We start from the raw sequence: 22566 nt of genomic DNA, 5'->3' as shown, positions 1-22566 counted from the left end.
CGTCCGGCCAGGACCAAGTGAGGAAGAGCAAGGGGAAGCTGGGCAGGACCCCACACAAGACCCCCATGTGTGGCCGCTGCTCCTGCTTGGGTCTGGCCAGCACCCCCCGGGAGCCCCGCTCTGGGTTGCTGAGCACAGCCACAGCCCAGGAGGTCTGGCCAAGGAGATGCCTTCTCTAGATGGCCTGCTATTTCTTATTGTTGTTGTATTATTATTGGGGGGGGGGGCTTCACTCTAAAGTCCCAAGGATTGGGGGCGGGGGGAATACAGCAATTAAAAAACATCAAGAATAGTGTTGTGATTTGGGTAAGTCTGCAGAAGAAGAAGAAGAAGAAGAGTTTGGATTTGATATCCCGCCTTTCACTCCCCTTCAGGAGTCTCAAAGCAGCTAACATTCTCCTTTCCCTTCCTCCCCCACAACAAACACTCTGTGAGGTGAGTGGGGCTGAGAGACTTCAGAGAAGTGTGACTGGTCCAAGGTCACCCAGCAGCTGCATGTGGAGGAGCGGAGACGCGAACCCGGTTCCCCAGATTACGTGACTACCGCTCTAAGCACTACACCACACTGGCCCTGCAGGGTGTCTGCTGCCCCTTCTAACACTTGGAGTCCTGAGCCCAGGAAGGGTTAATAGCTGATGGGAGAAGCCATTGAGGCACCTAACCATAAGCCTGCATTTTTATCAAAGCTTCTATATATTTCAATCAAGGCTTGTATTTAAAAATGAGCTTAAAAAGGATTTTCAAATGTTTCATGCCAGGCAGAGAAAACCTTGGCCATTCTCCTAAGACAAGAGGGCCCCATTGATTTATAGTAGAAAAACAATTCTCAAAGTCATAAAAAGGGAGAATTACATATGCTGCCCCAAGGCTGAAAAAACACCATTAGGAATGGGGAAAGATAATACTAATGTGCCTCCCAGTAAAATGAGCCAGATCTTCTTTCTAAGGTTCAAAGGCCAGGAGCAAATGGGGAAAAACATTTAGCTAGAAAAAAAGAGAACATTTTTGAAAAGTCTCTTCTAAAGCTGTTTCTTAAACTGAGAGAGTTAAAAAGGTTAAAATGTGTTAAATGTTGGAAAGGCAACTGGCTTGGCAGAAGAAGCAGCTTCTTCCTATTTTATTTTGAGGCTGGAAAGGGGGAGGTGTACACTGAAGAGGCTTCTTTTAAAAGCTGTGTTTTACTGAGTTTCTTCCTTTTTACTTTGAAAAGCTTTATTCTTTTAAGAGGCTACCTATGATAAATGTATGAAATATATTAGCTTAAATATATTGGCTTAAATGTAATTATGCAAAGGATTTAAGGAATGCTAGATTCTTATTTCATATGGTTGTAAGAGTTGTATTTATCCTGAAATTAAGTCAGCCACCAGCCCCCCCCCCCCGCCAGACAGAAGACGCCATCCAAGCAGTCTTGATATATAGTTGTCAGGCATTTTGTTTAGAAACATTAAATGAAGGAAATCTTTCAATGTTGATGTGAAACTCAAGATCCTTGACATCTGTTGAACATAAAAATGTAAGATTAAACATTTGTTTTAGAAGGCAATAGGGCAAGGAGGGCAAGAGGTGAGCTGGTAATTAAGATTCCATGTAAGATATATTATTACTTATATGTCATATATATAGCTCTTTGTCTCCCTTATAAGGGCAAGGAAGTGGGTGTATCTTTTGTGGGTGTATCTTTTGTGATTGGTTCTAGCAAACAGCCAATAGGAATTTCAACCAGGCTGATTGGACAGAGGCAGCCACAGGAGGAGCAAAGGGGGCTGGATTAAGGGAATATAAGTGCTGGCCAGAATGGCAGGAGGCCAGGCCAGAGCTTGGTAACCATGTACCACTGTGCCTCTTATTTATTTGTCTGACAAATAAATTACTATTTTCATTTCTCTATTGCTGCGTTGAATATTTCATTCCAGCTAAGCGTTAACCACAAGCAGGGTGCTACATTTTATGGTGCCCTGTGACTCGGATAAGTGGTCTGCTGGAACGCAGCCCCTTCGCCCTACTGGGCAGGGTACAAGAGAGAGGACAACTGCTTACCCAAAGCGCGCACTGGTAAATTTTTCCAGGGGGAACGCAGAAGACTCGTCTGTCTGATACCCTGCTCACTGGCGGCGACGGACCGGGGGAAACAGGGAACCAACCAAGGGTAAGTGCACAAAGGGATTTTTGGCCCTCCAATTAATTAGGAGGAAGAGAAGTCTTGATCAAACTTCTGCGTCTCAGTAAGGGGAAACTGAGTACGCTAGGTGGTTGGGTACATCAGATGGTGATCTGGTGTAGGGAAAGGGAAAAATTGGGAGGTAGAGTGTGGTGAAGTATCCAGCGCATTGTATGTGTGAGAAAGTACAGAGCAATCTGTAGCTGACCTGAGTGTGGAGTGGGCAGTACTTCGGTTCCTAGTGAGGCGACTCCATCTAGGCAAGGAAACCCACAAAGCGCGTCTGTGAGTGACTGAGTGGATACTTCACAGGGCCATACAATGGGAGTTGGGGGTTCAAAGGGGGAAAATACACCTCTTGAGTGTATGTTAAATAATTTTAAGAAAGCCTTCTCAGGGGCATATGGAGTCAAAATGACGCCAGAGCGCTTGAGAACGTTATGTGAACTAGAATGGCCAAAACAAATTACTGGATGGCCATCCCAGGGAACCTTTGATATAAATTTAGTGAGCAAACTTTGGACTGATATCGCCAAAGAAACTGGAGGGTGCCCAGAACAATTTCCATATATAGATTCCTGGCTGAGCACATTAAATAAAAATCCTCCATGGATAAGGGAATGCAAAGTCAAACGATGCAAATTATTGGCTGTAAAAGCCGAAGCTAGGAAAGGAATCTTGCCAAATAAACTCAAACCCATTTTTGAGGGGCCAGAGGAAGAGGTGCTTCCACCTCCACCCTATGCTCCACATCGAAGGGAGCTTAATCCAAACACTCCACCAGTTGTAACCCCAAGGCAAGAAACTGGAATGAATAATGGGAGTGGAGTCACAGAGTTTGATTCCTTGATAGATTATGATAAATATCTTCAGGAGGCATTGGAGTCCTATAATAAAGCCCAAGCAGAAGTGGTTATTCCACCTGTGACTCCTAATAGACCTCCATCTACAGTCTCCTTTAGTGGAACAACTGATTGCCCACCCCAAACCCCTGTACATCCAAGTCCCAGAGAAATATTACAGAAGTTACAGGGAGACCTTGCTCGGTCAGCAAGCAATACAGCCAGGCGTATAAAGCTGCTAAAAGAACGCCTTGCGACAGATACCATCCCCTATGATTTGAGGCCCCTAGAGCAAAATGAAGAGAAAGATCACGTAGTAGCCCCTCTTAGAAGAGTATTTGATGCACTTGAGGAGCCTGCGCTGGTTAATGGGCAACCCGGACCACGGCCACCTCGAACTTCGACCCTGCAATATATTCCATTCACAACTACAGATCTGATGAATTGGAAAACACACACCCCATCTTTTGCAGAAAAACCTCAGGCTATGATGGACTTGGTGACTTCAATAGTAAATACTCATAGTCCTACTTGGACAGATTGCCGCCAGCTCCTGAATACTCTGTTCACCACTGAGGAAAGGAGAGACATAATTGAAAAGGCACAGATATATTTGCGTGAGCAGGCCAGAGTGGGAAATATTTATAATATTGACCGTCATCTCCAAGATAACTTTCCCTTGGAAGATCCTAATTGGGATCCAAACAATGCAATTCACCTGGCCAGACTCACCACCTACCGCCAGACACTTGTGCAAGGTATCCGCAGGGCATGCCAGAAGCCCACTAATATGTCTAAAGTCTCAGAAGTAGAACAAAAACCAAATGAGAGTCCGGGAGACTTTTTAGAGAGGCTGCAAGAAGCCTATCGTATATGGACTCCTTTTGACCCTGAAGCCCCTGAAAACAGTAGAATGATTACTGCTACATTTGTGGCCCAGTGCGCTTCTGACATTCGTAAGAAAATTCAGAAATCAGAAGGATGGGAAGGGATGCTGATTAGCCAAATTATGGCCATTGCACGCCGAGTTTATCGGAATAGGGATGAGGCTGAGAAGCAAGAGAAGAAGAAGTGGCAGAAGGAAAAGATGGTAATGCTAGCCACAGCAGTGAAGCAAGACCACCGCCCCTTAAATGGAGGGCGAGGGCGAGGAAGGAATCCACCACTGGGAAGGAATCAATGTGCAAATTGCAAGAAGGAGGGTCACTGGAAGCGGGAGTGTCCTGAACCCCTGAGGTTGGAAGAAGTACGCCCAGGCCCAGGCCCAGGCCCAGGCCCAGGCTCCAGCCCAAGAAACCAGGGACGGGGACGGGGAATGATCCGAGATGGAAGATATCAGAGACCAGGACAGGGACGGAGTAGAGACAATTTCATTGGACTGGCAGAAGAGGATTTTACTCAAGACTAGGAACGACCGGACTCCATAAAGTTAGGCTTCCAGGAGCCCACGGTCACGATTCAATTAGGAAGCCATTTAATAGATTTTATGATTGATACTGGGGCTGAATACTCAGTACTCCCAGAACTATTGCAGAAAAAGGCATCCAAAAGTGTAATCATTAAAAGTGCCACTGGACAGTCAGCTAAGAGGTCTTTCCTCCAACCTTTGGAATGCCAGATTGGGGGACATCGTTTAACCCATCAGTTTTTGTATATACCTGAGTGTCCAATACCTCTCTTAGGCAGAGATATGCTGTCCAAATTGCAGGCCCAAATCACTTTCACTCCTCGAGGTCCAGAAATGAAACTGCCATCAAAAGCAGCAGGAATAATTACCCTCTCAGTACCTAAGGAACAATCATGGCGCCTAATGTCAGCCTTGCAAGTCCAACCCACATTGGATACAGAATTAAACAAGCTCCTCCGAACTCTACAGGTGCCACCAGGAGTATGGGCCGAAAATAGCCCACCAGGAATGGCTAAGAATATAGCTCCAATTGTAGTAACCCTAAAACCTATGGCTACCCCTGTATCTGTAAAGCAATATCCCTTACCCCGGCGAGCAGCGGAGGGCATCCAGAAACATTTGGACCGCCTATTAAAATATGGTCTGCTTAAGCCTTGCCAATCAGAATGGAACACACCCCTTTTGCCTGTTCGAAAACCTGGGACAGATGAATACAGGCCAGTGCAGGACTTGAGGCTCGTAAACCAGGCTATCGAGACCTTGCACCCAAATGTACCAAACCCATATACCTTGCTGAGTTTGATCCCACCAGAAGCAACATTTTTTACTGTATTGGACTTGAAAGATGCATTCTTCTGTTGCCGGCTGGCACCACAGAGCCAACCTATATTTGCCTTCCAGTGGGAAGACCCTTTGACAGGAACAAAAGGCCAGCTAACCTGGACAAGATTGCCCCAAGGATTCAAAAATTCCCCAACTTTATTTGGCACTGCCTTGGCGAGGGATCTAACAAGTTACCCCTCAATACCGGGAGAAAAGGTGGTTCTGCAATATGTGGATGATCTTATACTAGCTGCAAAGGATTTTGATACCTGTAAAGAAGGGACAGAGGAACTGCTCCACTTGCTCTGGGAAGCTGGCTACCGAGTTTCCCAGAAAAAGGCACAGTTATGTTTAGAAAAGGTCAAATATTTGGGCTTTGACATCTCACACCAACAACGAGCATTGAGACCAGAGAGGAAAGAAGCTATTTGCCTTATCAAGGAACCTACCACAAGAAAACAACTTAGGGGATTCCTGGGAACAGCAGGGTTTTGTAGACTATGGATACCTGATTTCAGTAGTCTGGCCAAGCCCTTACATGAAAGCACTCGAGGTGCAGAAAAGGACCCATTCGTATGGGGACCTGAGCAGAAACAAGCCTTTTTAGTTATCAAACAACGACTTATGGAGGCACCAGCCCTTGGATTGCCTAATTCGGAAAAACCCTTTCAGCTGTATGTACATGAACAGAATGGGATTGCAGCGGCAGTCCTGACCCAGAGATTAGGAAGTTGGAACCGTCCAGTAGCTTATTTGTCTAAACAATTGGACTCAGTAGCAAAAGGATGGCCTCCATGCCTAAGGGCAGTAGCGGCCACTGCGAGCCTTGTCAAAGAAGCTGATAAATTTACCTTTGGCCAGACGATGTATGTGAATGTACCTCATGCTGTTCTGACACTCATGGAATATAAGGGTAGTTATTGGCTAACGAACCCAAGGATGGCTAGATACCAAGGCCTATTGTGCGAAAATCCCAGGATTCATCTACGAGTAGTGAATATGCTCAATCCAGCGACTTTGCTGCCCCTACCAGAGGTAGATGATGAGGAATCACATGATTGTCTCCAAGTAATGGATGAAGTTTATTCCAGTAGACCTGATCTGAAAGATGAGCCATTGAAAAATCCAGATGTTGTATATTATACGGATGGTAGCAGTTACCTGCATGAAGGTGCCAGACGAGCAGGATATGCTGTGGTCACCAATGAGGAAGTTGTGGAAGCTGAGGCTTTGCCTGCTGGCACCTCAGCACAAAAGGCTGAACTTATAGGTTTAACTAGAGCTCTGCAATTGGCAGCCGGATGTAAGGCAAACATCTATACTGATTCAAAATATGCCTTCTTAACCCTGCATGCACATGGAGCTCTATGGAAAGAAAGAGGTCTAATCGGAGCCCACGGGAAGGCTTTGAAATATGGACCTGAAGTAGAAATCCTGTTAGAAGCAGTATGGGCTCCAGAACAGATTGCTGTAATGCACTGCAAAGGTCATGGACGAGGAAGGGATCCAATAACCAGAGGAAATCATGCTGCTGACAAAGCAGCCCGAGAGGCAGCCCAAAAGCCTGTGGGAGGATTTATAGCAGCCCTCATACCAGAGGTAGTTCCAGAAGATGTTAAACCTCACTATACCCCAGAAGAGAGGAAGTGGGCTGAACAGGAAGGAGCAGTTGTGAAGGACGGTTGGATGATCCTGCCGGACAATAGGATTTATGTACCTCATCATCTAGCAGGCACAATTGTAAGAAATTATCATGAATCTACTCACCTTGGCGGTACTGCAACTAGAGAGAGTCTCAGTCGGAAGTTGTATATTATTAATCTATCACAATTAGCAACTTGCATTTCACAGAAATGTGTTCTTTGTGCTAAAAACAATCCCAGGCAGGGACCGGTACAACCTCCTGGAATTCAGCATGTGGGATACGTCCCCATGGAAAGCCTAATTGTGGACTTCACAGAGCTGGTCCCTTCTAAGGGATTCAAGTATCTCCTTGTGTTTGTAGATACTCTTACCGGATGGGTTGAAGCTTTTCCCACCCGAACTGAAAAGGCACGAGAGGTAACTAAAAGACTCCTCACTGAATTGATCCCAAGGTTTGGATTACCTAGATGCATTGGAAGTGATAATGGGCCAGCGTTCATTGATCAAGTAGTACAAGATGTATGTCGAGTCCTACAAGTAAAATGGAGACTGCATACAGCATATAGGCCTCAGAGTTCAGGGAAAACTGAAAGAATGAATCGGACTCTGAAAACCCAATTGGCAAAATTAACCCAGGAAACGGGATTGGGATGGGTAGATGTGTTACCCATCACACTGTTTCGTGTTCGGTGTGCACCCACAAAAAGACTTAAGTTGTCACCTTTTGAGCTCCTGTATGGGAGACCGCCCTCCTTTGTTCAGGATATTCCAGCTGACCTTAAACAAATAGGAGATCATGTGACACAGGGACAAGTGCAATCTCTCTCCCGTGTTTTTGTTTCTCTTAACAGGTGGGCCCTCGAGCGCACGCCGTGCAGCATTGCCGAGCCGATTCATCAGTTCCAGGCTGGCGATAGCGTATGGGTGAAAGAGTGGAAACGTGATCCACTTGCACCTAAGTGGCGTGGACCTTACACCGTCTTGCTCTCTACTCCAACAGCGGTGAAGGTAGCTGAGGTGACCCCCTGGATTCATCACTCTCGTTTGAAGAAGTCCGAAGGCAGTTGGACGTGCAAAGGTGACCCCTCTAATCCTTTAAAACTAACTCTCTCCAAAAACCCCTGTATCTAGCCCTACCGGGAACGGGCTAGGTCACGGGCAACATTTGACAACCGGCCTGCTGCAGCCACAACCTGGAAGCTGGCTGACCTGCGCACGCCTGAAGCTTGAGGAGCGTCTGAACCAGCGACTGTGAACGGAAAGATTCTCTAATACAATTGATTGACTGCCCCCCTTGTGGAACAATTATCAGAGATATTACTCATTGGGGATCCTCGGGATATATGTTTTGGTCTTGGTGGTTCCCCATTTCTGTCACTGGGGGAATTATATTGGGGCTAATAATTATTTGCTATCACAATAAGGTAATCTTTTGTGGAAGGAATGCATATACTAGACATCAACATGATTTTATTATTAATCCTGATCCCTTGGGAAGGGGAAGGGTCCTTGAATCTGACCAAATTGGCTAAATATGGATTCAGCCATGACCACAATATGTGGGTAGGTTTAGCTGAAATGGTAGCTAATGTTGCAAATAGGACCAATTGCCTTGTTTGCTCTCTTGGGCCAGATGATTCAGAGGGAGGTATGCCCTTATTACCGATACCATTAGATGCTATTGGTATGGTAAGCGAAATGCCACACCAAACTGAAATACAGAATTTCCCCGGATGGAACTCAACTAAACCATTACGAGTTATACCTGGACAAGGGGAATTCTGTGTACATAAATCATCAGATGCAGCTGATTCTCCCATGATAGGCTCTTCTCATTGTCACTATACTTGGGATTATAAGAAGAATAGTCATACCTGGGCACACGGTACTACCTATCGAACTCGGAATACCTTGCCCTGTGCACCTCCTTTTATTCACGCATGGAAAGTGGTGTGGAACATAACTGTGACAGAAAAAGGCAATCTAACATACTGCACTGTGAACTCTCTACCCCTTTTGGTATTTCGCCTTCTGTATTCCCCGTACCAAAAACCTCAGACCCGATGGTTGTGGTGGATATGTGGAGAATGGGCATACAAGAAACTCCCTTCCAAATGGAGTGGGACTTGTTTCTTGGGTTGGGTATTACCACCAATGTGGATTATGCCCACTAGTTCGGCCAGGCGAACACGAAGGAATGCTGATATTTCTCATATAGCAGGAGGAAGTACCCAAAGTTGGAGCGGTACTGATGATTGGCCACCAGAGCGCATTATAGCCTATTATGATCCTGCCTCCTGGAATCCTGGTGAGCTCATACAAGGGGCACGGGATCCTATTTATAATCTAAACAGAATAATTCGATTGCAAGCAGTAGTGGAACTTGTAACCAATGCAACGGCCCAGAGTTTGAGACTTATTGCACAACAGTTGGATGAAAGTAGAGCCGCCATTTTGCAGCTGAAAATGGGAATGGATTATGTACTTGCCAGGCAAGGAGGCCTATGTGGAGTCTTGAACTTGACAGGGAATGCCTGTTGCTTTAACATTTCTGATAATGGTGAGGCAATCCGTGTGTTGGCCACAAAGATGGAGAATATAGCACATGTCCCAGTACAAACATGGGAAGGATGGGATATGGGATGGCTCACCAATTGGTTACCTAATGTCACAGGACTCAAAGGGATACTATTGTCTTGCTTGTTTTTCTTGACAGTAGTAGTATTGGTTTTATGTATGATGCCATGTATCATTTCATGTTTTAGAAGTACAATTAGCAAGATGGTTTCAAATGAAACTCTACCTCATATCATGGCCCTATACAGAGCTTTACCTCAGGAATATGATGAAGGTCAAGCTATCAAGGACACTTGGGATGAAGGTCCTTGAGCTTGAAAGGGGGGAATGAGGCACCTAACCATAAGCCTGCATTTTTATCAAAGCTTCTATATATTTCAATCAAGGCTTGTATTTAAAAATGAGCTTAAAAAGGATTTTCAAATGTTTCATGCCAGGCAGAGAAAACCTTGGCCATTCTCCTAAGACAAGAGGGCCCCATTGATTTATAGTAGAAAAACAATTCTCAAAGTCATAAAAAGGGAGAATTACATATGCTGCCCCAAGGCTGAAAAAACACCATTAGGAATGGGGTAAGATAATACTAATGTGCCTCCCAGTAAAATGAGCCAGATCTTCTTTCTAAGGTTCAAAGGCCAGGAGCAAATGGGGAAAAACATTTAGCTAGAAAAAAAGAGAACATTTTTGAAAAGTCTCTTCTAAAGCTGTTTCTTAAACTGAGAGAGTTAAAAAGGTTAAAATGTGTTAAATGTTGGAAAGGCAACTGGCTTGGCAGAAGAAGCAGCTTCTTCCTATTTTATTTTGAGGCTGGAAAGGGGGAGGTGTACACTGAAGAGGCTTCTTTTAAAAGCTGTGTTTTACTGAGTTTCTTCCTTTTTACTTTGAAAAGCTTTATTCTTTTAAGAGGCTACCTATGATAAATGTATGAAATATATTAGCTTAAATATATTGGCTTAAATGTAATTATGCAAAGGATTTAAGGAATGCTAGATTCTTATTTCATATGGTTGTAAGAGTTGTATTTATCCTGAAATTAAGTCAGCCACCAGCCCCCCCCCCCCGCCAGACAGAAGACGCCATCCAAGCAGTCTTGATATATAGTTGTCAGGCATTTTGTTTAGAAACATTAAATGAAGGAAATCTTTCAATGTTGATGTGAAACTCAAGATCCTTGACATCTGTTGAACATAAAAATGTAAGATTAAACATTTGTTTTAGAAGGCAATAGGGCAAGGAGGGCAAGAGGTGAGCTGGTAATTAAGATTCCATGTAAGATATATTATTACTTATATGTCATATATATAGCTCTTTGTCTCCCTTATAAGGGCAAGGAAGTGGGTGTATCTTTTGTGGGTGTATCTTTTGTGATTGGTTCTAGCAAACAGCCAATAGGAATTTCAACCAGGCTGATTGGACAGAGGCAGCCACAGGAGGAGCAAAGGGGGCTGGATTAAGGGAATATAAGTGCTGACCAGAATGGCAGGAGGCCAGGCCAGAGCTTGGTAACCATGTACCACTGTGCCTCTTATTTATTTGTCTGACAAATAAATTACTATTTTAATTTCTCTATTGCTGCGTTGAATATTTCATTCCAGCTAAGCGTTAGCCACAAGCAGGGTGCTACACCATTGCTAACTGGGTAGTTGCAAGTGAATGGCCTGCCATTTAAGCACCTCCATCAGCATCTCTTTGCCCAGCCAACAGGTCAAAATAAATAAATAAAAATTGTCCAGTAGCACCTTAGAGACCAACTAAATAGGTGTTTGCCGAGGGACTAGGGCTGCCAGATTTCAAAAGACGAAAATCCTGAAACAAAAGTTGTTCAGCTTTTCTTTTCTTTTTGCCCAAAGTTGTTGATCTTTTTTGGGCAAAATCATGGCTTGCCACACACCTGGATTTTGCTGAATGCTGCTTCCCACTGCAGTATTCTGGGTATGTCCGGGAAATTCACACCAAGGACCATCATCAGCATCTGAAATTAAGGAGCTGGACTGCCAGGGCAATGACTAACTGCGGGGGCCTGGCCTGGCTGGGATGTGGAAGGCTGATGGCCAGCGCGGCCGGGTGAGAGCTGAGCTGAGTGGATGCTGCAGGCTGAGAAGCCAGAGAGACAGCACCATGCTTGATTGATGGGCGATTCCAAGGCTGTCACACCTTTTGGGGTGTCGATGCTGTGAGATCCTCCACCTTTGGCTCAGGCTGCACCTAGATTTTTCCCTAACGAAACCATAGATCCTAAAAACACCACAGTCTCTGCTGTCCCTCATTCCAAGGGAACCCAGTCCTGGAACCCCTGCAATCTCGCCCTGCTTGGGGATTGGGTGGCAGGCAGGCAGTGCTTTTCGACCAGTTCTGTGTCCCCTTGAATACCCCCAGGAAAAAGCACTGATGCCGTCAAAGTCAGCCAATTAGCTCACATCAAAGCAAGTGAGTATAAATGCATTCATTGCTACTATTAATTGTGGGGTTATCTTGATTTCCAAGATGGTGTTTGCAGAGCTTCCAGAGCCGTTTGCCTTGGGTTCAGCACCCCCTCCCCAGCAGCTCTTATCGGGCAGCCAGTGGGGAAGGGCCACGTGGGGCAAACTCTGGCTCCACGTCACGGAAAGGCATGCCCCGGGAGCTTTATCTGCCCCTTCCCTGCCTGGCATCTCCTGGCTCCAGCACGCTGCCTCTCTCTCTCCTCCAGGCCAACATGGGCTGCCTCCCGAGACTCCTGCTGGCACTGGGGCTGGCAGTGGCCTTAGTGCAGCGTTTGGGGGCCCAGGAGAGCAGGAACCAGGCAGAGGAAGAGGAGGAAGAGGAGGACCAGGGGGTCTTGGTGCTCAACCAGAGCAACTTTGCCGAAGCCCTGCAGAAGCACAAACTGCTCCTGGTGGAGTTCTGTGAGTAGCAGCTGCTGCAGGGGGGAGAGCTTGAACGGGGCACCACCAGGGACTCCCCTGGCCTGCACCCACAGGCAAAAGGCAGCAGGCGCTGGGAGGGGGCAGGTGGAGCAAACCGGAGCGCCCCCTTCAGGCTGCTTGGTTGCTTAGGGGAGGGGGCACAGTGGACCATGTTGAGAGACATCCCCTCCGGCAAGGGTACCCTCTCAACTAGGGCCAGGGCCTTTTCAGCTCTGGCCCCGGCCTGGTGGAACGCTCTGTCCCAAGAGACCAGGGCCCTGCAGGATCTGACATCTTTCCGCAGGGCCTGCAAGACGGAGCTGTTCTGCCTGACCCCTTATATGGAATTTGGTATATAAATTTTCCCTTGGCTTTTTTGCTGGCCCATGTAGGACCAGCATGGGTGAATATCTGATGTTCCCTCCCTTCATGGTCTTCATTTATGGGCTACTACTAAGATGAGGCTGCATTTTAAGCTGCATTTTAAGCAGTATTTTAATTAGCTTTCCCCCCCATTACATTTTGTTGTAATTTATATTTGATGTTAGCCGTCCTGAGCCTGGCCCTGGCTGGGGAGGGCAGGGTATATAAAAAATATATATTATTATTATATTATTATTATTACCCTTCTTGTAGCTCCCGCCTCACCTTCCAGCCCCCCACCCCACCCCAGCTGTGTCCTCCTGTGGCACCACAGAGCTGCCTTTGTTGGAGCAAACCTGCTCTATGCTCTGGAAGGCAAGAGGAAATGAGATTAAGCAAAAGCGGCTCTCAGCAGCCTATGGGGAGAGCAAACATGGCCTGCCAGGCCCACAGAGCCTGGCCCAGGGGACAGGAGGGAGGGCAGCCTACAGAACCACACCCTCCTGCTGTGCCTGTGGCTCCTGAGACCCACTGGTGTGCATGTACCCCCCCCCCATCACCACCACAATGGGGTTGCTCTGGCCCCACACTCAGAGACAGCAAATGCTTCCCAAGGCCAGTTGCTGGAAACCTCAGGAGGGAAGAGTAGCTCTCGCACCCAGGTCTTGCTTGTGGGCTTCCCTGTGGGGCTTCTGGCTGGCCACTGTGAGAAGAGGATACTGGACCCGATCCAGCAGGCTCCTCGGACGTCCTTACACACCTCCGCACTGCCATTTGTTGCCTGTGGGGTTGACGCTTCACCCCTCCTCCTTTTCCCTCCCAGATGCCCCCTGGAGCAGTCAGTGCCAGGCCCTGGCCCCGGAGTACGCCAAGGCCGCTGCCCTGCTGAAGGAGGAGGGCTCTGCGCTGCGCCTGGCCAAGGTGGACGGGGAGCAGGAGAAGGAGCTGAGCGCAGAGTTCAGAGTCAGCGGCTTCCCCGTCCTCAAGCTGTTCAGAGACGGCAACCGCACTCACCCGGCGGACTTCACAGGTCAGAAGAGGCAGTGGTTTTGCGGGGCGTTCTCAGCCACCCTGGACCTCCCCTGTCGGAGGCAGGGTGGCTCTGAATACCCATTGGTGCGGCCCTTGGGTCCCTTTGGGGGCATCCGGCTGGCCCCTTTGAGAACAAGATGCTGGACTAGATGGGCCTGATCCAGCAGCAGCCGGGGTCTCCCTTGGTTCTTATCCTGGGGGTCTTTGGGCATGAGGTGTCAAGCGAGGGAGTTCTCCTCTTCCTCCTCTTCCTCACAGTATTGAATTAACGAGCAGCTGATAGATTTATAGTCCTTTATTACAGCATTGTGTTGCACACACAGACAACCCTCTGCAAGGAGATCAGTTGCCTATTCTGAATCCGACTTCCGACTTCCGCAGCAAGGACTGTGCCAATGGGGAGTTCCTCCCCCCTCACTCTCCTTTGTTCTCCGATATGTTCAGACCTCTGAGTCTGAGGGAAGAGGGGGGGTCCCCCCACTTTCAATTGATGTATCTTCCAGCTGCCCCCTCCCTTCCGGATCTCTTGTCATTATCTCGTAGCTGGGTAACTCCTCCCTAATCTGTTCAGCTTCTATGTTTGTTTCTGCTTCTCTCTCTGCTTCTGGAAATGCTGGAGGTGTGTGTGTGGGAAATATTCCCCCTCCACTTCCGAGAGGGGCTTATCCGTCTACGACTGCATTCCCCAATCTTCAGATCCAGACCATTCCCTGACATGAGGGTTTTACCTCAGAGGGAGCAACAAGAGCTCTTCGCTTGCAGCTCCTCGCCTAGATTTCCCGGTTTTGCATTCGCCCTCTTTGCAGTGGCATCACACCAAGGGCTTATTCTCATCTGAAGCTCAGCCGCCATGAGCCCCTGTGAGAGGAGTGGCACCATTCGCCACTCTCCCTTCTTAACGCAGCGCCTGGTCAAGCAGGTGGTGCTGCTCCACAACTCACACTTTTGCCGCCCGTTTGCCAGGCCAGCGAGACGCAGAGGGAATCGTGAAGTGGCTGAAACGGAAAGCTGGGCCCAGTGCGGTACTGCTGGAGAATGCCAGCCAGGCGGCTGCTTTCCTGGATGCCAACGTGGTGGCGGTGGTCGGATTCTTCCCAGTGAGTGCCCCGCTTGCGCCTCTGCACTCCCTAAGCCAAGCCAAGCTGCTACTCCTGAGCCGCTGCTTCCTGGTGGTGCAGCCTGCTGCCTGTTCCCCGCAGCTGGGAAAGGGAGGAAATGTGAGGGTCAGCCTCTGGCACATTCCAGGGGATATTTGGGCCCCAACTGGCAGGCTGGGGAGTCCCCAGGGAGTTGCTGTCGTGAGGCACCTTCCCCGCACCCAAGGCCCTGCCGGGGGAAGCAGGTCTCCCAGAACGAGACTCTCTTTCCTCTCCGCAAACGGAGCGCAGGCCTCGGATATCCTTGGCATGCTGCTCCAGGCATCCTGTGCCTGGCTCAGCCGCCGCGCATTCCTTGCAGGACCTGCAGGGTGAAGACGTGCGCCTCTTCTACGATGTGGCCAGCAATGCTCCGGACGTTGCCTTCGCACTCACCAACCGCTCGGAGCTCTTTGAGAAGTTCAACGTGACCCACCCTGGCACCGTCTCTCTCTTCCGAAAGGTGAGAGCTGGGCCAGGCGGGCACTTCCAGGAGCTTTGCAGGGTTGGTTAAAAGACCGGGGGGGGGGGAGGGGGCATTTAGAGAGGAGGTGTTTCTTTCTGTGACTGTTGCAGCTGCTGAGATTTATAGATGGTGCTCCCTGGATCTGCCCAGACAGACTCTGTCACATAACCGTTTCTTGAGTGGAATTTTTTGGAAACGTCCCTCAAGTACAGCTGAAGGCAGTATATTCAATCTTGTGAGAGTAAAAGCGCATCTATAATTTGGAATTATTAAGTTATGCAAACAGGGTGCCAGAGAGTCAAGACCACTGGGTGGAAAATAGTCATACCATGGGCAAAATTTCCTTATTGTGGCCAGATTGTTCTGTCGCTCGATATCATTTTAGGCACTGTCTAATTAAGTTGTTTGCTTTTCTAAAACCCAGTGTGAGTAGCTGGGTTATCATCCCTCTGTTATTGTTCTGGGTCACCCAACCACTGCTACAGTGTCCTTTCTCTTGACAGGTCAAGACGAGCAGGTGACAGCAAAGGTTGCAAGGTTTTTAGCCGGGGCAATTAGAATAAGACCCAATATTTGACTATTGACCCAAACCCCCAAAATACATTTTATTTAATTGACTTTTTACTTTTATCCTCTGTATACTACAGTTTTGTTTGCTTTACAGTGGTACCTTGGGTTAAGAACCTAATTTGTTCTGGAGGTCCGTTCTTAACCTGAAACTGTTCTTAACCTGAGGTACCACTTTAGCCAATGGGGCCTCCTGCTGCCGCCGCACCACTGCCGAGTGATTTCTGTTCTCATCCTGAAGCAAAGTTCTTAACCCAAGGTACTATTTCTGGATTAGCAGAGTCTGTAACCTGAAGCGTTTGTAACCTGAGGTACCACTGTATTGTTATGGCTGGTGGCTGATGCAAAGAAAGATTCATTTATTCATTCTCTTGCAGCACGATGAGTCCCGGGAAGACTTCCTGGTGGATGAAGAGCTGGGCCTGGACGGGGCAGAGCTGGCACAATTCATCCTGGTGCAGAGCCTGGAGCTGGTGATGGAGTATACAAGCCAGGTGAGAGGGGGCCTTGCAGTTCCTCAGCCCCTTCTTCCTCCTGGCTGCCAGCCAGAGCCCAGCTCCTCCTGGCTCTTTCTTGCCAGGGTTGCTTGTCCCTTTTAGGGATTTTCCAGCATTGCAGGGGGTTGGCCCCAGTGGCGTAGCGTGGGTTGTCAGCACCCGGGGCAAGGCAAGTAATTTGCGCCCCCTAACCCGTGGGAGAGAGTGAGTGAGCCAGGTAGGGGCAGAGAGCTGCGAGTGCGCCCCCCCAGATGTTGCGCCCAGTGCGGCCAGCCCCCCTGCACCCCCCCACACTACGCCAGTGGTTGGCCCAGATGACCCGGGGGGGGGGGGCTTCCAACTTGTGACCTCCCCTTCTAGCAAGCAAAGCCCTGCCACAGCTCAGCACCTCCAGAGGGAGAGGAGCCACTGCGTGTCGGGCTCCAGGGAATCTGATCCCTCCCATGGTGGCAGCCAAGAAGCTGATAAAAAAAGAAGAGTTCTTACCAAGTCTTTTATTCAATATTTACAGAGAGAGAACGCAGAAATTGTGGGAATGTTCAGGGAGTCAGGAGAGGATATATTGTTTATTAATATCCTTCCTAACTTGCGCTAGCAAGTTCTATAACCTAGCAGAGTTTTAACATTCCTCTTTAAACGCACAGCGGGTAGCTGGTTGCAAGCGTGTTTAAGCTTCTCGATATAGATTCCTGGTAAGATCCCTTATTTCCCTCTTAAAAGAATAAACATGCCACAATCTTATTTAAGACATATAAAAGTAGTTTACTCACATCAGCATCAGTTCACAGATGGATCCCTGAAGGCAGACTTAGTTACAGATATATATATACATGTGAGTCTATCCCATATGGAGATAGTCTCTTTGTCCTCTGTTGGCCAGCAGAGCATCTCTAGCTAAAAAGTTGCTCCAACAAAGAGAGGAAGTCAAAGAGAGAGAGATGGCTGCATGCCTTGTGCTTTTGTTACCTGCACAGGTAAGGTCACGCCCACCTCTAGTCACATGCAAGAGGAAGTATGTCCCAGCCCAGGAGGAAACAGGTTTTCGACTGGCTGGTCCAAACATCTCCTCGCATGTCCACTCTAGGAAAACAAGGAATGTTGTACTTGACTGCTACTTCTGTATCACATCCCACAGAAATGCCATATCTCCTAGATAATGGTGTTGCTCTGAGAGAAGTCCCACCTCCTCTGTCTCTCCTATTCTACGTCATCCCTGCGCCAGTTGAGCTGCGCTTTCTGCCTCTGAGCTTTCTGCTCTACTATTCTCAATGCACGCCTGGTCCTAGGAGAAGGGGGGTCAGGAATGCTTTCGAATGATAACGTGTCAGCCAGCTGCTCCGGCTCTGCTGCTTCCCCCTCCTCTTCCATTATATCCCAGCTTTTTCCCTCTTCTGTCTCAGAGTCATGACCTTCTGCAAACCACCATTGTAATTCTATACCGCCCTCCTCTTCTTGGGAAGGTTCAGGAGAAGAAGGGGGGCTGTCTCTATCATTCCTTCTCCGATGTCCAGTCCCTGATGCTGCGGGTGGGACCCCTCTGCTCAGTGGAAGGACCCCTGCTGGGTCACAGTCAGCTCTGGGCCTTTGGGTCTGTCTGCCTGGCAGGGAAGGGGGCCCTGAGAGCCCAGCGCAGCCCCCTCGCCATTTCTGCTGCAGAGATGCGGACCTCCTCCCTGGGGAGAGTGGGCTGCTCTTTTGCTTCTGGGTTTTTGGGGCACCTGTCCTCACTGTCAGAACTAGCGTTCGGCCAAGCTACTCCTCCGGTCGAGCCCTCCGGCGGCGATTCACGACCTGAGCCTTTGATGAGGCTCCAGGCATGTTCCCTCATTACGCAGAGTATCCAAGCAGCAGAAGGACGAGAAATATGAGCTACATTGCTAAGAGTTTTATTTCTAACTACGCAGACAGAAAAGAATATAAATCCTCGCTCTGTGAAAGCAGACAGGCAACTGGAACAAATGAACAGGAAACCAGTAATATCAACATCCGTCTCCTGTGAGACTTCCAGCAGTCTGGAATGTCTGGAATGTAAAGAGAGTCTTGTGACTCCAAGCACTGCACAGTGGCAAAACAGAAACCTAACATCCTCCCCCTTTCTGTGAACACCACTGGGCAGTGTGTCAAAACAGAAGCCTAACACTTACACCCCTCCACCCCTGGGGGGTCCCCGCTCTGGCATTCCCAAACCAAAGGAAGGATTAGACTCTGATTAATAGAAGACACACAGAGGCTTGACCAGCAAGACTCTGGGAGGGGTGCTTTCACAGATGGCTTGCTCCGTATTTGGTATAATTCCTCCTAGCAATCCCACCTGATCACTACACCCGCCTGTGTCTTTCCCCTAGAACTCCTCCAGGATATTTGGGGCAAAGATCCCAAACCACCTGCTGCTCTTCATCAACAAGACGCAGAACTCTCAGCTGCAGCTCCTCAGCAGCTTCCGAGGTGCTGCGCCTGCCTTCCGGGGACAGGTGAGCCCCCCTGGCCAAGCGGCACATTTGCCCTGGGGCTTTGGGGTGGGGGGGTCCCATGCAGGGAGGGGCTGGGGGTTTGTGTGGGTGCTGTGTTTTCTGCTTCTGGGAGCATATTCCTGCCCTGCCGGGGGTCGGACTAGACGCATCTCTGCCCCTCTACGCAGGTGCTTTTCGTGCTGGCCGACGTCAACGGGGAAGGAGCCCAGATCCTGCACTTCTTTGGCCTCAAGAGCCACGAGGCTCCCGCCATCCGCTTCATCAACATTGAGAGCAACAGGAAATATCTCTTGGTCGCAGACGGATCCCTTGCGGCTCCTGCCATCCATGCCTTCTGCCAGGAGGTGATGGAGGGCAAAGTCCAGGTGGGCAGCCAGCCGCATGGTCAGGCGGGGGGGGGGGGGGAGAAAGGGACAATGACTCTTTTTATATTCCTTTTTATTAGGTTTTTCAAAAAAAAATGTACTTCACATACAATTTATCATTCACTTATATGTTTCTTTTTGTCTTCCCACCCACCCCACTCTGATGTTTTTAAATATTTAATTGCTGCATTTATACTTGTTACTAAACCCCCCAATTCCATCTGATCTGCCTTTTTTTATCCCACTCATATTTCAAATACACTCCTACCATTCCTGTTCATGGAATATTTATTTGGTTCTTATTAGTTTGTGACCCCATACACATTTTGTATGTCTTCTGTTTATGGATTTTGAAACAGTATGGTGTTATAATAAAAAAGTCAGTATATTATTAGCCGATGTGTTGCTTGTTGTTGTTCTTATTTCAAATCCTGCACGCAATTTCCTATTGCTAAAATATTTCGACAGATAGTAAAAAAAAAAAGGCCTCCCATTTTCCATAAATAGTTCATCGCTGTGTCCTCTGAGTTTTACCGTCACTTTTGCCATTTCAGCATAATCCATTCATTTTATAAGCCATTCTTCTCTGGTTGGAGTCTCTTTGAAATCAATAAATAAAGATAGCCAACTTTTTGTAAAAGAATGGAAACGGTTTATTGGATATTTACAAACAAACTGTAAACAGATAAGAATATTGGCAGGATTATTGTAATAACCTGCAGTTTTATAAGAGTATGAATTTAAAGCAGATGGATAAATGAGCAAATTTAGTTAATTTGGATGTGCAGAAAATATTAAAAATAAATTTAAGGAACTACAGAAAGAGGGGGGAGGAAGTCAAGTTTTGAAATGTTAAAATGATTGTAAAATTACTGAAATGTATAAAACTGAAAATCATAAATAAAATAACATAAAAATAAAAAACAAGTCTCACCACTCCACTGACCCACAGCACTAAGCGCTGCTTCATCTTTCCAGCCGTACCTGATGAGCGAGGAGATTCCAGAGGACTGGGATAAGGTGCCCGTCAAGACCCTGGTTGGCAGAAACTTTGATCAAGTGGCGTTTGACGAGAGCAAGAGCGTCTTTGTGAAGTTCTGTAAGTGGCTCTTTGGGACTGGGGAGGAGGAACCTCAAAGCTGCCTCTGGGGCTCGTCCACATTCCCTCCTGGCACCCTATGGAAACTTACTGGGAGGGCAGAAGAAGCAGAGGGCAGCCCTCCTTGGGGGTTTTCCCCTCTCATCCCCAGTTGGCAGAAACAGGCTTGGCCCAGATTTTCAGGTACATATACAGAGCTCAATTATATATACATATACAGAACTGCAGGAATCTTTTTGCCCGGTATGGGACTCAAACCCACGACCCTGAGATTCAAAGTCTCACGCTCTACTGACTGAGCGATCTCAAGGAAAATTGCTGCCGAGAGAACTTGCTTGCTTTGCAGACTTTCAGAGAGCAGCCCTTTCCAAGCGGTTCAGAAAACATTTATTACAAAAATCGCATAGAAATAATTTACCAGTGTGATAACAAATGTATATCAGCCAAACAGTCTGGAATTGATAAAGTCTTCAGGATACTTTGAAATGGGGCCAGACTACTCAATGGGGCCAGAATTCCCTGAGGAGGAAATCCCGAAAGGCTGGGCCCACCAGTGAGAAGGTCCTGTTTCAATTGTTAAAAATGGGAGCTGTCCAGAGTGGCTGGGGAAACGCAGCCAGATGGGCGGGGTATAAATAAATTATTATTATTATTATTATTATTATTATTATTATTATTATTATTATTATTATCCCTCAATCCAATAGGCCATAACAGGCCACAACAGAGCAGGGTCTTTGAAGCGGAACTTAAAGTCCCGGCGGGCTTACAGTGGGGCAAGGAGTCCCACACTATGTAGGGCTTTAACCGTTAAAACCAGGGCCTGAAAATGGGAGTAGAAAGCAACCAGCGGCCAGTGCAGTTGGTACCAGATCAGGGCAAACACCCACAGCCATTCCATCCTCTGTGCCAGTTGTGGGGTCATTTTTAAAGGCAGCCCCACAGCGAGGTGTTAAGAGGGATGCAGGCTGCACAACTGAACCCAGGTCAGCTTTCTCCAGAGAGGGATGCAGCTGGTGAACCAACCTGACGACAAAACAGACTTGCATCTTCCTAACTCCATCCCTTCTCTTCCGCTTCCATAGATGCCCCCTGGTGCCCCCACTCCAAGGCAATGGCGCCCGCCTGGGCAGAGCTGGGCGAGAAATATAAAGACCGCGAGGACGTCCTCATCGCCGAGATGGACGCCACGGCCAACGAGGTAGCAGGGCTCCCCATCCGAGCCTACCCAACGCTGTACTACTTCCCTGCCGGGCAGGACAAGAAGGTAATGCAGGTGCCCCTTGGCGTGGGGGGGGGGTAACTGTGGCCGCAGGATGTGCCCAGGTCCTCCGGGACAGTGGAGCAAGGAGGCTCCCCCAGGAGGCAGAAGGGAGGCGGCAGCTGCTTGTGGGGCAAAGCCAGGCCAACACCCAGCATTTTCCACCCTAGATGATCGAGTACCAGAGCGCCAGAGACCTGGAATCCTTCTCGGCGTTCTTGGAGAACGGGGGTGAGGTCCCTCCCCAGGATGACACCAAGGTGAGTTTCAGTGGCAACCCCTCGTGCCCACTCCGAACATTGTCCCCGTTCCCACGGTGATGCTGGGCTCTGGCTTTCCAGGCTGCCGAGACCCCCGAGGAACCCCAGGAGAATCGAACGAGCCCACCAGGCTCCCCAGAACCAAGAGACGAGCTGTAGAGCCGGCCGTGGTCTCCAAGGGCCTCGCTTCCTTCGTGGCTCCGCTGCACGTTTGCCGGTGGCCAAAAACCGGAGGACCTGGGACAGCTGCCACGTGAGAGTTGTGCAATGTAGGGGACAACAGCTCCCTTCGCCCCCCCCCCATCAGGCTCCCCCTCCTGCCTCAATGCTGCCCTGGGAAGAGACCAGCAGCCCCTCCCTCCTCATTTTTATATATTTATTTATATCCCGCCTTCTCCCCTGAAAGGGACTCAAAGGTGGCTTACAGACGAAAACACCAGAAGGAAGCAACAATTGAAAAGCAATGAAGCACTAACAGAAATCTATCATCTATCAATCATGATGATCTATTAAAAACATGCAGATAATTGCAGCACCAGCCCTTTCATTAACAGCAGCCCCCCCCCCCGTGTCCCTCCCTCCCTCCCCAGCGGCGGCCTCCATCCCAGGGAGAAAGCTGCAAATACCTGCAGCTTAGTTAGAAGGTGGCAGCGCTAGTTTAGAAGTCACACGGGACTCTTCCTCGGGGAGAAGGAAAAGGCAGCAAGCAC

The 22566-nt window shown here is 48.4% G+C and overlaps 1 protein-coding gene across 5 annotated transcripts; it reads left to right on the top strand.

The window, feature by feature from the left end:
• The first annotated feature begins 28 nt into the window (after positions 1–28).
• On the top strand, positions 29–22388 carry PDIA2 (protein disulfide isomerase family A member 2). Of its 5 annotated transcripts, none has more exons than XM_081840513.1 (12): positions 29–152; positions 12144–12339; positions 13526–13732; positions 14698–14831; positions 15193–15333; positions 16281–16397; positions 18746–18871; positions 19039–19236; positions 20215–20335; positions 21421–21602; positions 21767–21856; positions 22263–22388. In XM_081840513.1, the coding sequence occupies exons 1-12, from the start codon at positions 66–68 to the stop codon at positions 22311–22313; spliced, it is 1650 nt and encodes a 549-aa protein (XP_081696639.1). In that variant the 5' UTR covers positions 29–65; the 3' UTR covers positions 22314–22388. The 5 variants fall into 5 exon arrangements, with proteins under 5 accessions (XP_081696639.1, XP_081696638.1, XP_081696642.1 ...); XM_081840512.1 differs by having other exon boundaries at positions 21938–22388; XM_081840515.1 differs by lacking the exon at positions 29–152 and adding an exon at positions 11679–11881 and having other exon boundaries at positions 21938–22388.
• Positions 22389–22566: the final 178 nt, after the last annotated feature.

This window comes from Podarcis erhardii, assembly GCF_964252035.2.
Source record: "Podarcis erhardii genome assembly, chromosome: 14".
NCBI lineage: Eukaryota > Metazoa > Chordata > Lepidosauria > Squamata > Lacertidae > Podarcis > Podarcis erhardii.
Note: the sequence above shows the minus strand (reverse complement) of the source record. Positions and strands in the feature narration are given on the sequence as shown.